Genomic DNA, 15,075 nt, shown 5'->3' on the forward strand with positions numbered 1-15,075 from the left:
ACTACATTACCCAGTGACCCTTAGGCGCACGGCATGTTCTGGTCTTCTGCGCATGCGCCCAACAGGCCACGCCCACTCTCCCTCTTTGGAGCCTGAGGTAATTTCTGGACTACAAATCCCTAAAGCTGTCGGGCCCAGAGTTCTCACTGCACGTGCGCGTCTCGCTGCTCGCCGGAAGGACGAAGTCTGGCAGTGTTTATCTCGTTGGGGACCGAGGAATCGGTTGGCGGGCAACGGGTTCTAGGCTGCTGGCAGCGCGAGGACCCGCGGCCCCACCCCGGCCCGGCCTGGCAGGTAGCCTGGGATGGGTTGAGGGATGAGGAAGATTGGAGGGGCTGGCGACGCCCATTGCCTCCCGCTGGGGTCGCGGGGGAGGGGACAAGAAGGATGAGATGGGGGTGGGGAGGAGCTAGAGGGATGCTGGGAAAGAGGAGTGTTAATGGGCCGAGAAAGGTTTGGGGAAAATGGCCTGGAGACGGGTGGGAGAGACCTGGTGGCTGGAGGAAGCGCTGAAAGAACTGGACGAGTGGGTTCTGAAGAGAATCAGGAAGCTGAGCATAATGGCAGGGGGAGGGGGCAGTGTCTGGCGTTGTGGGGGAGGGGCGACTGAGAAAGGTGGAATAAATCAGGGGTCCAGTCATATTCAGAGAGCACAGTTATGGTTGGAAGGGGATAATGAAGGGCTTTTTCCCCTTCGTGGACGTAGACTAGAGGGTCCTGATGTGGACCTTGGAATGGTGAGAGAAGGAAAAACAAGGAACTGCAAGGCTCTCGGGAGATTAAGAAGGGAAGGGTCGCCAGCGGTGGGTTGAAAGTGGCAGGGAAGGGACGTGTACACCAAGGGGCTGGCGGTTGAAAATGGCCTAGTGGTAGAAAAATGCTGGAGACCCAGAGGTATCGTTTAACCCCTGCCTTTGAGTTATCCCAATGAAGACGATGGGATTCTTTATTCGCCTCTCCCTCGGATAGTAGACTCATCTTTGTGCATTTTCGTGTTATTGCACTTACCTTCAAGGGAGAGTAAAGGCTATGAAGGAAGATAATAGACTCCACTCCATCACATTCTTTTCTATTTTGTTTTGTTTGTTTTAAGACAGGGTCTTGTAGCTCTGATTTGGAACTTACTGTGTAGACCTGTGTGGCTGGCCTTGATTAACACAGACATCCCCCTGCCTCCATGCCCCACCACACCTGCCTGGGGACTTGGATTCTTAAAGCTTTCAATCCCCTTTCTCAGAGAAGCAGACTTAAGAGCAGGAGTAGTGAAGTGAGAGTTTAACTTTTGACTGCTATTTCAAGTTGAGAGAGATGGCTATTTAAAGCATACAGTGTAGGGTTGGGGGAAGTTGGGTGAAAGCCTTATCTGTCCTCTTTAAGGGGACTTCCGGTGCTTGAAATGTCTCCCCTACTCCTGAGGTTTCTCCTCTGTGCCAAAGCTTTTTTGAACAGGAGGCAGATCACTCAAATCTAGCACATGTCTCCTGGCAAAGGCATCGCTAATTGCAAAAAGAACTCTCAAATTTACCCATTGTCACTAGGCTGGTAGGGTGTCTTTAAGAGGCCACAACTGCTCTCATGCTCGGGGTTTCTCTTATCCTGCCCAAAGGCATTTCGGTCTACACCTTCACCCCATCCCTCCTTTAGAGACCCAAACGGGAAGGGCTGCAGGAAGTGGCCTGTTCTCTAACAATAGTAGGGTTGGGGAAGTTGAAAGAACTCTTCCCTACCCCCAACTCCCAGTATACACATACCTTTCTGGCTTAAGTTTCTAGTCCTGGCAGCATACGAGCCACAGCTGTCAAAGGAACTCCTCGTGCCTGTAGACACCCTGGGTGACCCCCGGGACAACGGATCAGCTGACAAGAACGACCTGTGAGGGGCTAATCAACCATGGTTACATGGAGTTCTCTGTCCTAGGTAGGGACACTGATCCACCCTAAAAGCCTAGAAGCTTTTTTTTTTTTTTAACTTTAAAGCACCCATGCCAGCTTTCAGTGGACTGTCTGGGGCTGACTGGGCTATTAATAGCTGTGAGTATTTTGAGATCCCTACCTTTAAGAGATGGAGGGAAATTCTTAGAGAGGTGGCAGTAAACAGAGCCAGAAGCAAGAGCACACCCAGTATGGGAAAGGGGTTTGGAGACTGGGGGGCTTAGAGCTGTTCCAAGCCAGAATGGGGTGGAGTTGGCAGGAGCAGGGGGGCAGTCATGATCACCATGATTCTGAGCTGGCAGTCAGGTTAAGGTGGCCCCACCCTTCACTGTGGGAGAACACAGGGCCAGGGCTAGCTCCTTGACCTCTGCAGCTCTCCTGGGGCAGGGCCAGCCACCTGAGCTGTGACTAGTGTTCCTGTAGAGGGGTGGTGTGGGAGGGCCACTGGGGTGGCACTTAGAAGCAAAGATTGGAACTGGACAGAAGCCTCATCTGAGGAACCTGTGGTCCTAACTTGTGTACAGGTAGCAGAGGCAGCAGGCCGTGCCGGGGGGGCATGTTCATGTAACCTGTGGCCCAGGGGATGTTACGGTGGACAGTGCATCTGGAGGGCGGGCCACGCAGGGTGAACCATGCTGCAGTGGCTGTTGGGCACCGAGTATACTCCTTCGGGGGCTACTGTTCTGGTGAAGACTACGAAACACTACGGCAGATAGATGTGCACATCTTCAATGCTGGTAAGCCAGTCCTCCTACCTTTCGGGAGTCCCTGTATGGGGGGAGGTCGTGGGCACCTAAATGAAGTTCAGTGGTTGTCTGTACGTGTGGGAAAGGGGTTGGGTAAGAATGTTTGCTTTGGGACATGGTGGCAGCCTCAGAGGAGGTTCCCAGGGCTGAGCAGAGCTGTGTCCACAGTGTCCTTGCGTTGGACAAAGCTGCCCCCAGTGAGGCCTGCTGTCCGAGGGCAAGCTCCTGTTGTGCCCTATATGCGGTATGGACACTCGACCGTCCTCATTGATGACACGGTCTTCCTTTGGGGTGGGCGTAATGACACCGAAGGGGCCTGCAACGTACTCTATGCCTTTGATGTCAGTGAGTATGGATCTCAAATGACGCCTTGGGCCTGGGAAAGGGGTTGTTGTGGGGAGTGCTGGAGAAGGGAAGGCCCGATTGAGATGGATGTGTCTGCTGACTTGTGTCATTCTCTTACCTCTTTCAAAAGATACTCACAAGTGGTCCACACCCCGAGTGTCAGGAACAGTTCCTGGGGCCCGGGATGGACATTCAGCTTGTGTCCTGGGCAAGATCATGTACATTTTTGGGGGATATGAACAGCTGGTAAGTCTGGAAAAAACTAGTTTTACATCAAAAAGAAAAAAAGAGAAAAATTTAGCATGGTGGAATAGGAAGCTTTTAAGTGGCGGGATAGAGGGTCGTAGCCAGAGGAACCATTGATAGTGTTTAAGTGGCAGGATAGAGGGTCCCAGAGTAACCATTGATTTCCGTTTTCTACCTTCCATTGCTCAGGCTGACTGCTTTTCCAATGACATCCACAAGCTGGATACCAGCACCATGACGTGGACCCTTGTTTGTACAAAGGTCTGTTCTTTGGTCTGTTTTTTCCCCATCCTTAGCTGAAATCCTAGGAAGCTCAGTTAGTTTCCCCAGCCCGAGCCCATGCTGACCCCCTTCCCCATCTCTCTGCTCTTGGCTAGGGCAATCCTGCACGATGGAGGGACTTCCACTCAGCCACAATGCTGGGCAATCACATGTATGTCTTCGGGGGCCGTGCTGACCGCTTTGGGCCATTTCATTCCAACAATGAGATCTACTGCAATCGAATTCGAGTCTTTGATACCAGAACTGAGGCCTGGCTCGACTGTCCTCACACGCCGGTGCTGCCTGAGGGGCGCAGAAGCCATTCAGCCTGTGAGTGCCTGTTACTGTTTTGGTGAATGCCCCATGCAACCCCACCCTCTCCTGACACATCTCTGCCCTTGCAGTTGGCTACAATGGAGAGCTGTATATCTTTGGAGGTTATAATGCAAGGCTGAATCGGCATTTCCATGACCTCTGGAAGTTTAATCCTGGTAAAGAGTGTTTCCTTTAGGGGAGGGACAGGAGTAGTTGAGGTGGGAGGGAAAGAACGGTTTGACAGGTTGGAGTGGTGTGTGGAGATGTCTTGGTTTGCCAAGTATTGAACCTCGAGGAACCTCTTTAGGGTCCTTTACGTGGAAGAAGATTGAACCGAAGGGGAAAGGGCCATGTCCCCGCCGCCGCCAGTGTTGCTGTATTGTTGGTGATAAGATTGTCCTCTTTGGGGGCACCAGGTTAGCAGCGGGACTCGGGAAAGGGACTGTCCGTAACACCAGTGGTTTCTGAGTGAGGGTCTGAGGGTAGGGCCAGCACCCACTTCTTCCTCTTTGCGTCCCTCCAGCCCCTCTCCCGAGGAAGGCCTCGGGGATGAATTTGACCTCATCGATCATTCTGACTTACACATCTTGGACTTCAGTGAGTACTTCTTTCTGAGGTGCCTTTACTGTCAGGTTCTGTCTCTGGGTGGTGACCAGGATGGGACCTTTCCTGCTCTGACTGTCCTCCAACTCCTCCACTAAAGGTCCTAGTCTGAAGACTCTCTGCAAACTGGCCGTGATTCAGTACAACCTGGACCAGTCCTGTTTGCCCCATGACATCAGGTATGGCAGGTGCTTGCGGAGGAGGGGTTGGTTGAGGGGGCGTGGCCTGCACAGGTGTGACCTGATTAGCAGACATTCCTGTCTGCTGGAGAGGGGATTTTTGTGAGGAACAAGGAGATAAAGGTGCAGCCATCACGTGACAACTGTCAACTCTGAGAAAACAGTCTGAGCCATGCTCAGAAGCTCTGCTTCCTTGTGCAGTTTTGTTTGCTTTGTTTTGTTTTTTTTAGTGATGTATTTTGGAGAGTGACTAAATTTCAAGATTTATTTATATAAGTACATGACTTGGTATTTCTGATTTTTAAAAAAATATTTAATGTATATGAGTACACTGAGCTGTCTTCAGACACAACAGAAGAGGACATCAGATCTCATTACAGACGGTTGTGAGCCACCATGTGGTTGCTGGGATTTGAACTCAGGACCTCTGGAAGAGCAGTCAGTGCTCTTAACCACTGAGCCATCTCTCCAACCCAAGGTTGCTATTTCTTGACTGTTAATTTAAGTATTGAGTTCAAACCGAGTCCCAAATGTCACTCCATGCACCGTGCCCTCCTTTTGATCGTTCTGAGGCACTCCTTCCTCTTTGAACCAGGTTGCTTTAATTCTTGCTTGCTAAGGTATCTGTGTGCTTTGGTGGCACAGGATGCAGGCTGAACTGATAAATCCCATGAGTACCCGACTTAGTGTCTTAGTAACGGAGGGCTTTTGTAAGTCTTTATAAAATGGAAGTATTGTGCAAAGCATAATTTAATTTGGTGGGGTGGATGGGAAAGTCTTTAGGCCCCGAAGTTTAGGGAGAATAGGAGGTCTGAATCAGGGCCTTAACATAAGGGAAATGGACATCAAGAGACGGGCACTGGTAGGGAGGAGGGGAAGTGCTTGCCTGGTATCTGCAGAGCAGGAGAGAGATGCTGGGGTGTTTATTGGAATGGGTACGCATAAACCAGGCGCTTAGGCTCAGAAATCTGTATAAACATAAACAGGAAATCCCGAAGAGCTTGGAGGTGGTTGAGTAGGTGGTGGTGGATGTAGTGGTGGGTGGGGTCTGGTGATTAAACCCAAAGGGGCTGTAAGGAAGAGGAAGCCGTGGGAGATTGGAGGGGCTGCTGTGTTCATAGCTTTGTCCAAAGAATTGTGGGTTTGTCATAGAGACCACCTCTTCTGTCTTCTCTGCCCATCGTTGGCCTTTCCAGGTGGGAGCTCAATGCCATGACCACCAACAGCAATATCAGCCGCCCCATTGTCTCCTCCCACGGATAGGGAGAAGTCTCTGCTGCCTCCCCTCCTGAGCCTGCTCTTGTCTTCATTGCCCCTGCCCATCTCACCTGCCTTCCCCTTTGGACCCTGGACTCAGTATACCTCCACGTGGAGTTGATGGACTAGAGGTGTTTTCTGTGCTGTGAATTCAGTGGGGAGTTGTTGGGGGGAGGGCCATTTCCCTCCTCCCTTGGGCCGAGGGCCCCTTCCCTTGGTGCTCTGTCCCCATCCACCTCCCTCCACTGCTCCTGGGCCTTTGCTCTGCCCCAGGCCAGCTGGGTAGCCAGGCTGTGCTGAAAAGGGACAGGAATGGGGAGAAGAAGCCAGCAGTGTCGGAGCCTCAGGAGCTTCCCTCTCCCCGTGACCACCCTCTCCCTGCTTGAGCATCGCCCGGGAGCTGCGAGGAGCCTCAGCTGTTGGCATGAAACCCCCTCCCCAACTCGCGGTGGTGGGGACCAACAGACAGCTTCACCCTTCCTTGAGCTGTTGCTGTACCCCTGAAGCTCAGCCAGCTCTGACTTTATAAAACATAAAACCTCTAAACGTGTACTATTTCTGGCGACTACGATAGAGGGGCGGAGGCAAAGGGGCCACCCTTAAGGTTCTGGCTTCTCAGCCAAGCCTCTGAAGAAATCCAATGCCACTGAGCTGGCAGCTGCTCTGGTGACTAACCCGCCCCAGAACTGAAGTTCGACAACTGCAGGGCGGTGCTTCTGGCAGAGCCCTCAGCACATTGGCTCAGGTTTCCGGAAAGGGTGGGACTTGGGCGCTCGCAGTGAGCGGAAGTTGCGCGATTTATCAACCGGACTACGCAAAACATGCGGAAAGCAAGTTCTAATGCTAAGGCCCGGGCCGACGGTCCCCACCGTGCCACGAAGGGCGGGGATGCGATTGGCGACCGGCCGAAGGGTGAGGGTCTAGGGTTGAGGGGAGCGCGAGGCGTTTGGCTGCGGGAACGGAAAGCCGCCCTGAGCGCCGCAGTTCAATGGAGGGTGATTGGAGGGAGTGCTTCCGGCATTACTTGGGGAGAAGTTTGTTTTTCTAAGAACGCGAGGATGGGGATTTAGCTCGGTCCCCAGCTCCAAAGGAAAAAAAAAACGCGAGGATGGAGGGGTACGGGAAGGGATATCTCAGTGTGGCCCAGGCCAGTTTCGAATCCTTGGTCTCCCTGCCTCAGCCCCAAGTGCCGGGATTATAGGTGTAAATCTCCAGACCAGGTCTGAGCATATTTTAAAAGGTAGGATTCGGGTTTTTCCTAGGTTTAGAAGTGCGGGATGCAGCAAACTGAACTGTATGCATGCACTTGGAAATAAAGGATAATCAAAGAGCAAAGCAAAAGTTCGTCGTCGGTCCCCTTACCTCTAAGAAAAGATATTTAGATATTTAGCCAGGTGCACGCCTTTCCGGCACTCAGGAGCAGAGGCAACCAGATTCCTGTACACTCCAAACCATCCTGGTCTACATATTCCAGGGGTTCTGGATTTTCCTAATGCTGTGTCAACGGTGACCCCCAGCCCCCAACCATAACATTATTTTTGTTATGGTTACTTCATAACTGTGGCTTTTGCTACTGTTATGAGTCGCAATGTAAATATCTTTTTTCTGATGTTCTTAGGCAACCCTGTGAAAGGGTCTTTGGATACCTTCCCCAAAGGAATTGAAACTCACAGGTTGACAACCATTGACATATGAGTTCCAAGCTAGCTGGGCAAAATGGAAGCCACTGGAGACCTTTGGGTTCGGAATGTCATGAGAATTAACTCAGGGAGTGATTAGTCAGATTCCTTTTCAGTATGCAAAAAGAAATGGCCTCTGGCCAGGTGGTGGTGGCACACATCTTTAATCCCAGCACTCGGGAGGCGGAGGCAGGCAGATCTCTGAGTTCGAGGCCTGTCTGGTCTACAGAGGAAGTTCCAGGACAGCCAGAGCTACACAGAGAGATCCTGTCCAGCACCATTACAGGGTAGCACCTTTGCCACCTGTGCTGCCTAGCAACTGATGGTTGCTGTGATGGAGAAAGTTGGAAAGGATGGTATTTGCTATGTATCTGACTGTGTGCGTGGTCGTGTGTGCGTGGTCGTGTGTGTGTGTGTGTGTGTGTGTGTGTGTGTGTGTGCGCGTGTTACAGTGAGGATGTGGAGATCAGAGGACAGCTTTTGTCAGTCTGTTCCCTCCCTGAGCCATGTGACTCCAGGCCCTAACTCAGGTGGTCTGCCTTGGCATCAGGTTCATTTCATCCTCGGAACCTAGCCCGACGAAGTCTTTCCTGCAGTGGGAGGTACTGACCAGACTCGTGTGACCTTTTCCTCCAGCAGACACATCTGACATGTCATTTGAGGAGCTGTTGAGATTACAGAGCCAAGTGAAACCCAAGACATCCAAACAATTGGTAGCTGGAAACAACACTAAAACCCAAAGCCCCAGACAACCAGCGTGTGTTGCCGATAAGCACCGGTGAGGAAGGACCAGAGCATGCCCTCCGAGTTAGCAGACACCCAGAGCCCCGACTAGGTGTCTGCAGTGCCCTTGCCCTGACCTCTCCTCTCTCCTCAGGCCTCTGGAAATGTCAGCCAAAGTCCCCGTGCCGTTCTTGCGCCAGGTGGTTCCCATCAGCAAAAAGGTGAGGAAAGGGCGGGACAAGAACCTCCTTGGAGACAGGAGACTAAAGAGGAGGTTCATATTCTCTCTGTGTTTCCCAAAGGTCGCCCGGGACCCCCGCTTTGATGATCTGTCAGGGGAATATAACCCTGAAGTGTTTGACAAAACTTACCAGTTCCTGAATGACATCCGAGCCAAGGAGAAGCAGGTATGCGGTCTGGAGCTCTTCCGCTCACGCGTGGAGGGTCGGGAAGGGGAAGCCGGGTGGGCCTGGCGGGCAGATCTTCGGCTGGTCGTTGGTTCATCAGTTTTGTGGCTGTGGTCGGATTGCTTGCTCCCTTCGCTTCAGTTACTGTTAAGATGAATGTCCTTTGTAGTTGGCAGTAGCCATTACTAACATCAGCACATGTCTTCGTAACGATTAGGTAACTGCCTTGGCTGTCACCTCTCACAGCCACTGCTTCATCTTGGGGACCATCCCCCTACCTCAAAATAAATAAAATAAATAAACTGATTAAGTAAAATCTTAGATTCAGTTACTTGTTAGTCATAGTTATCTGGTGTCCTGTTAAACCTTGGGAATCCTTCCTGTTGTGAACCCCCCTCCCTGTTAACTACCTCTACCTATCCACCCCTCTGCCTGTTAACTACCTCTACCTATCCACCCCCCTGCCTGTTAACTACCTCTTCCTATCCACCCCTCTGCCTGTTAACTACCTCTACCTATCCACCCCCCTGCCTGTTAACTGCCTCTACCTATCCACCCCTCTGCCTGTTAACTACCTCTACCTATCCACCCCTCTGCCTGTTAACTACCTCTTCCTATCCACCCCTCTGTCTGTTAACTACCTCTACCTATCCACCCCCCTGCCTGTTAACTACCTCTACCTATCCACCCCTCTGCCTGTTAACTACCTCTACCTATCCACCCCTCTGCCTGTTAACTACCTCTTCCTATCCACCCCTCTGCCTGTTAACTACCTCTTCCTATCCACCCCTCTGCCTGTTAACTACCTCTTTCTATCCACCTCTCCCACCCCTGTACAGGCTCTCATAGCCACTCTTCTGTTCATAAGAACATAGGCTAATTGTCTTGCTGGTCCTAACTGATTACCCCTAGCATAATGGTACTTCAGTATTTATTGGTTTTAGTGTGTGTGTGGGTCTGCATATGTCACCCCCTTGAGTGTTGGCAGTCAGAATAACTTACTGAGTCTCAGCTCTTTCCTTTATCTCTGGGTTCAGGTTCAAGTCAGACCACTGGGCCTGTGTGGCAAATGGCTTTCCTCACTGGACTGTTTTACCTACTTTGCTTGGTTGGTTTGGTTTTTTCCTTTCTTCCTTCTTTCTTTCTTCCTTTCTTTCTTTCTTTTTTTTTTTGTTTGTTTGTTTGTTTGTTTTGTTTTTTGTTTGGTTTTTTTAACAATGTCTCTTGGTAGCTCTGGCTGTCCTAGAACCATGCTTGGCTGCTCTAGTTTTCTTTCTTTCTTTTGTTAATATAAAGATTTATTTATTTCATGTATGTGGGTACACTGTCGCTGTCTTCAGACACACCAGAAGACAGCATCGGATCCCATTACAATGGTTGTGAGCCACCATGTGGTTGCTGGGAATTGAACTCAGGACCTTTGAAAAGCAGACAGTGCTCTTAATCTCTGAGCCTAGAAGAGGTACCTGCCTCCCTCCAAACTAGGAATACCCAGTCCCCCACCCCACAAGGTTTCACTATGAAGGTTTCTCTAGCTTTGAAGTCACTACTGTCATTTAGGGTGTCACCTCACAATTATAACTTCTTTTTTTTTAAAGATGTATTCATTTGTTATATATAAGTACACTGTAGTTATCTTCAGACACACCAGAAGAGGGCATCAGATCTCTTTACAGATGGTTGTGAGCCACCATGTGGTTGCTAGGGATTGAACTCAGGACCTCTGGAAGAGCAGTTGGGGCTCTTAACCACTGAGCCATCTCTCCAGCCCTGCTCTGGTTTTCTAACCATGAGAAGGATAAAAAGGTCTGGCAGTGATGGCACGACACCTTTAATTCCAGCACTCAGAAGGCAGAGGCAGGAGGATCTCTGTGAGTTGGAGCCCAGCCTGGTTACAGAGTGAGCTCCAGGACAGCCAGGGCTACACAGAGAAACCCTTTCTCAAAAAAAACCTAAAAGACAGATAGACACAGACAGACAGACAGACAGACAGACAGACAGACAGACAGACAGACACACACACACACACACACAGAGAGAGGCAGGGATAAAGATGTAGCTTAGTGGCTAAGAGTATGTAAGCATGAAGGTCTGAGTTCAGATTTCCAAAACCCACATGGAAAGCCTGGTGTGGTCATCGTGCAACCCCAGGGCCTCTGCACATTTGAATGTGTGCAGACCCACAAAGACCCACACAGCTATTGTATGGGGTTTGGGGTGGGGGTTGTGAGCTATAGCTCGGTGCTAGCACATGTGTTCATTACTGCGCTGGATGCTCAGCTACGCAGCACCGACGCTGTTCGTTGCTTCCCTGTTAGCTTCTGTGAACCCTTCATACAGTGCTCACCAGTGCTCACCAGTGTTAACCTGTTACTCATTCCCGACGTGCAGCTTGTGAAAAGGCAGCTGAAGAAGCACCGCTCAGGGGAGAAGCATGAGAAGCTGCAGCAGCTGCTTCAGCGGATGGTGAGTGGGCGCTGATTGCAGATGGGGTGAGAGCAGTTGGGGCCAGTGTCCCGGCTGGTCAGTCACTCACCCTCCCCACCGCGCCTTCCATCCTCAGGAGCAGCAGGAAATGGCGCAGCAGGAGCGCAAGCAGCAGCAGGAGCTGCGCTTGGCCTTGAAGCAAGAGCGGCGGGCTCTGGCCCAGCAAGGCCATCGGCCATACTTCCTGAAGAAATGTGAGTGGGGCAGAGCTCTGGAAAGCCTGGAGGGACAGGCTTGTGGCTGGGTATGGTACTGGGACCCGTGGTAACTTGGAGGGAAGTAGAAAGAGCAGGGCAGTGTGTCAGGCGACCCCTTGTACTTCTAGTTAGATGCTGTCTGTGGGGGGAACTTGGGGTGTGGCTTAGTCGTAGCGCACTTGCCTAGCATGCAGGAAGCCCTAGGTCCCATCCCTAGCACCGCAGAAGACTAGAAGGGAGTGGTGGATGCTTTCGAGAGCGAAGATAGGAGATGGGGAGGTGAAGGTTGTCCTCGGATGCATAAAAGATTGAGACTGATTTGGACCCAAGGATGGAGGGAGTAAGAGGGAGGGAGGGAGGGAGAGTGAGTCAGTGACTGTCATGGCTGTCCAGGCACAAGGGAGCCCATACTTGGTTTAGTTGAGAAGACTTGAGTCATAAAAAGTTAGCTCAGGGCTATTGGTGGCGCACACCTTTAGTCCCAGCACTTGGGAGGCAGAGGCAGGCAGATCTCTGAGTTCGAGGCCAGCCTGGTCTACATAGTGAGTTCCAGGTCAGACGAGGCTACAAAGTAAGAAGTACCTGAAGGAAAAGAAAGTTCGCTTAGGCAGAGGTACTTGACGTTGACAGCCCAGTGCAGCACCCTTGCCCTGGGTTCAATTTCTGGTACTGGGGAAAGGCTCACCTCCTGTAGCCACTGTAGCCTTGCCCCCCCACAGAGCCCTGTGCTTAGCAACAGCACATGTGTCCGTCCCCCATACACCAATGAGCTCCCACAGCGTGGCCCAGAATAAGGGGGTCCTGGTGTCGGATCAGGAAATGAGGCCGGCCTTCCTTGCTCCCTCGCTCACCAGCTTGCTTCGCTCTCTTCTCATGCAGCTGAGCAGCGCCAGCTGGCCCTAGCTGAGAAGTTCAAGGACCTGAAACGCAGCAAGAAGCTGGAGAGTTTCTTGAGTCGAAAGAGGCGCCGGAATGCAGGCAAAGACAGGAGACATCTCCCTCTGAGCAAGGAGCAGTGAGGAAGGAACTGTCCCAGACACCTGGATCTGTGGGACAAGTCTGGGGTTGGCCAGTTCTGGTTCTTTGCTGCGCAGAGGCAAGCAGGACATCTGCCACTGACCTGGGCTGACTCAGAAGGCTCTTAGACTGTGTTAGGGCTGCAAGCAGCAGGCCTGCAGCCTTCCTGGGATCTGGTCTGTGAATATCGTCTCGTGTTCTCATCCCAGCCTTGCCTTAGGCCAGTGACTCAGATGAGAAGGGGCGTGGGCTGGGGTCATGTGAGCTTTCAGGGCAGGGACTTCATGTAAGAGCCACTTACATGGAAACGTACTTGTTTCTCCTTGTTTTATTCTGTTTCATTGTTGTTTGGTTTTCAAGACGGGGTTTGTCTACAGCCCTGGCTGTCCTGGAACTCCCTCTGTAGCCCAGGCTGGCCTCAAGCTCACTGCCTGCCTCTGCCTCCCAAGGTGTGCGTCAGCACTGCTCGGCTGCGGCTGCTGCTGTTGCTGTCCGTTGCTCTTCAGTTGTGTGTACGTGTCTGTGTGGGTCTGCGCATGGCTGCAGGGACCTTTGGTGCAGCATCGACTTCCCGGTGGAGCTGGAGTCACAGTGCTTGTGAGCTGTCCAGTGTGGGTGCTGGGGACCAAGCTTGAGTCCTCTGTAAGAGTAGAACACACTGACTCTCTGGACCATCTCTACAGCCCCTGTTTTTGTTTTTAATGGGAGCCCTAGAACTGTTGTTTCAGTGGGCTGCGTGTGTGGATCTACAGTGTGAAAAGTCAGATCAGGGGACCCTCCCTCCTTCTTAAATCTGGGCCCTGAAAAGATGTCTAAGGGGTGAGTCAGCCCTACCGGTGACAGAGTGGGACGTGGGAGGTAGTGTGTTTGTCAGTTTTGCTAGCGGATCCCTGCGAGGCCTCAGGCCATGGCCATTGGCTCCCGTGCTTCAGGGCCCATGTGTAGTAAGGCAGAGCCTCAGCTGCATCTTGTCCTCTTGTCTCATGTCCGGATTGTAAGTGTGTCATCAGTGACACACCCTGGGGACATTCTGTGTAAAGGATGTCACTATGATTGTCTGTGTGTGTCTTGGTTAGCTTTCTAAACACCACAACCAAAAGCAGTCTGGGGAGGAAGGGGTTTATTTTATCTTACGGCTTGTAGCTCACCATGAAGGGAAGTCAGGGGAAGAATTCAGGCAGGAACAGAATAGAGGCCGGGGAGGGACTCTGCCTACGGCTTGTTCCCCTTGGCTTGCATGGTTTTCTTTCAATTTTCTTTCCTTTTTTGTTCTTAAGTTTGTCAGGACATGGTTTCTCGGTAGCCATGGCTATCCTGGGACTTACTCTGTAGACCAGGCTGTCCTCAATCTGTCTGCCTCTGCCTCCCAAGTGCTGGGATTAGAGGTGTGCGCCACCAGTGCCTGGCCTCAGCCTGCTTTCTTACACCGCCCAGACCAGCTGCCCAGGGGAGGTACCACCCACAGTGACCCGGACCCTCTTAGATCAACCGTCAGTCAAGAGAGAGTCCAAGATTCACCTAAAGACCAACCCTATAGAAGCATGCTCCAAGGAAGATTTCTCCTCCCCAGAGGGCCCTACCTGTGTCAAGTCCACATAAAAACTAATTAGTTAGTTCAATGTGTGTTGCTCTTAAAGTGCAGAATAGATTGTTTTCTTCAATTGAGTTTCATATGAGAATGGTCAGCTAGGATTTTTTTTTTTTTTTTAAGATTGATTTATTTCATGTACACGTGGAGCCATGTACACTGTCACTGTCCTCAGACACACCAGAAGAGGGCATAGGATCCCATTACAGATGGTTGTGAGCCACGGCGGTGGTTGCTGGGAATTGAAATCAGGACCTCTGGAAGAGCAGTCAGTGCTCTTAACCACTGAGCCACCTCTTCAGCCCCCTCTTAAATTTTTTAAAAAGATTTATTTATTTATAAAGCTATCTTCAGACACACCAGAAGAGGGCATCAGATCTCATTACAGATGGTTGTGAGTCACTGTGTGGTTGCTGAGAGTTGAACTCAGGAAGTTCAGTCAGTGCTCTTAACTGCTGAGCCATCTCTCCAGCCCAAATTAAAATAATTGTAAAATTTAAGAAATAGTGGCAGGAGAGATGACTCACCTCATCCAGAGGTCCTGAGTTCAACTCCCAGCAAGCATGGTGGCTCCCAACCATCTGTAATGGGATCTGAGGCCCTCTTCTGGTGTGTCTGAAGAGAGTGGTGGTGTACTCACATACATTAAGTAAATAAATAGTATTTTATGGGGATGGGTGTTTTGCCTGCATGTGTTTGTGTACGTGGGAGCTCAGAGACCATAGAGGGTATCGGATCCCTGGAGCTAGAGTTACGGGCAGTTGTGAGCTGCCATGCACTTGCTGCACTCTGAAGTGGGATATGACATTCTTGTAATCCCAGTAGTTGAGAGGATGAAATGAATTTGAGGTCAGCTCGGAATCCATACATCTTAGGACAGCCTGAGCTAACATTTCAAAGTCTTGTCCAAAAAGAACCTCAAAAGTATGACTTAGGCCAATAAAAAGCTGTGGTGTCTGCTGTGAAGCAGGGAAGTCTCCTAGGTGACAATGACAGAAACCCCGTGACCCTGAGCTCATGCTCGTCAGGGGTTAACTTAAAACCAAAGGTATCATGGGACCAGTAGAGCACAGCAAGAGCCCTCCGGGCCCGCA

General features: G+C 51.2%; 2 protein-coding genes across 5 annotated transcripts; both read left to right on the top strand.

The window, feature by feature from the left end:
• The first annotated feature begins 95 nt into the window (after positions 1–95).
• On the top strand, positions 96–6,429 carry Klhdc3 (kelch domain containing 3). 3 transcript variants are annotated; one of them, XM_032900613.1, is made up of 12 exons: positions 96–294; positions 1,766–1,917; positions 2,456–2,668; positions 2,846–3,022; positions 3,153–3,268; positions 3,458–3,529; positions 3,646–3,859; positions 3,934–4,020; positions 4,152–4,260; positions 4,368–4,441; positions 4,548–4,626; positions 5,823–6,429. In XM_032900613.1, the coding sequence occupies exons 3-12, from the start codon at positions 2,515–2,517 to the stop codon at positions 5,887–5,889; spliced, it is 1,149 nt and encodes a 382-aa protein (XP_032756504.1). In that variant the 5' UTR covers positions 96–294; positions 1,766–1,917; positions 2,456–2,514; the 3' UTR covers positions 5,890–6,429. The 3 variants fall into 3 exon arrangements, with proteins under 3 accessions (XP_032756504.1, XP_032756506.1, XP_032756505.1); XM_032900614.1 differs by lacking the exon at positions 96–294 and adding an exon at positions 438–526; XM_032900615.1 differs by lacking the exon at positions 1,766–1,917 and having other exon boundaries at positions 104–294.
• A 204-nt stretch (positions 6,430–6,633) lies between these two features.
• Rrp36 (ribosomal RNA processing 36) lies at positions 6,634–13,446 on the top strand. Of its 2 annotated transcripts, none has more exons than XM_032900617.1 (7): positions 6,634–6,795; positions 8,202–8,340; positions 8,440–8,506; positions 8,588–8,692; positions 11,084–11,158; positions 11,256–11,373; positions 12,256–13,446. In XM_032900617.1, exons 1-7 carry the CDS (start codon positions 6,705–6,707, stop codon positions 12,393–12,395), a joined length of 735 nt encoding a protein of 244 aa, XP_032756508.1. In that variant the 5' UTR covers positions 6,634–6,704; the 3' UTR covers positions 12,396–13,446. The 2 variants fall into 2 exon arrangements, with proteins under 2 accessions (XP_032756508.1, XP_032756507.1); XM_032900616.1 differs by having other exon boundaries at positions 6,641–6,795; positions 8,199–8,340.
• The last annotated feature ends 1,629 nt before the right edge of the window (positions 13,447–15,075 follow it).

The sequence above is a fragment of the Rattus rattus genome, chromosome 4 (assembly GCF_011064425.1).
Source record: "Rattus rattus isolate New Zealand chromosome 4, Rrattus_CSIRO_v1, whole genome shotgun sequence".
Taxonomy (NCBI): domain Eukaryota; kingdom Metazoa; phylum Chordata; class Mammalia; order Rodentia; family Muridae; genus Rattus; species Rattus rattus.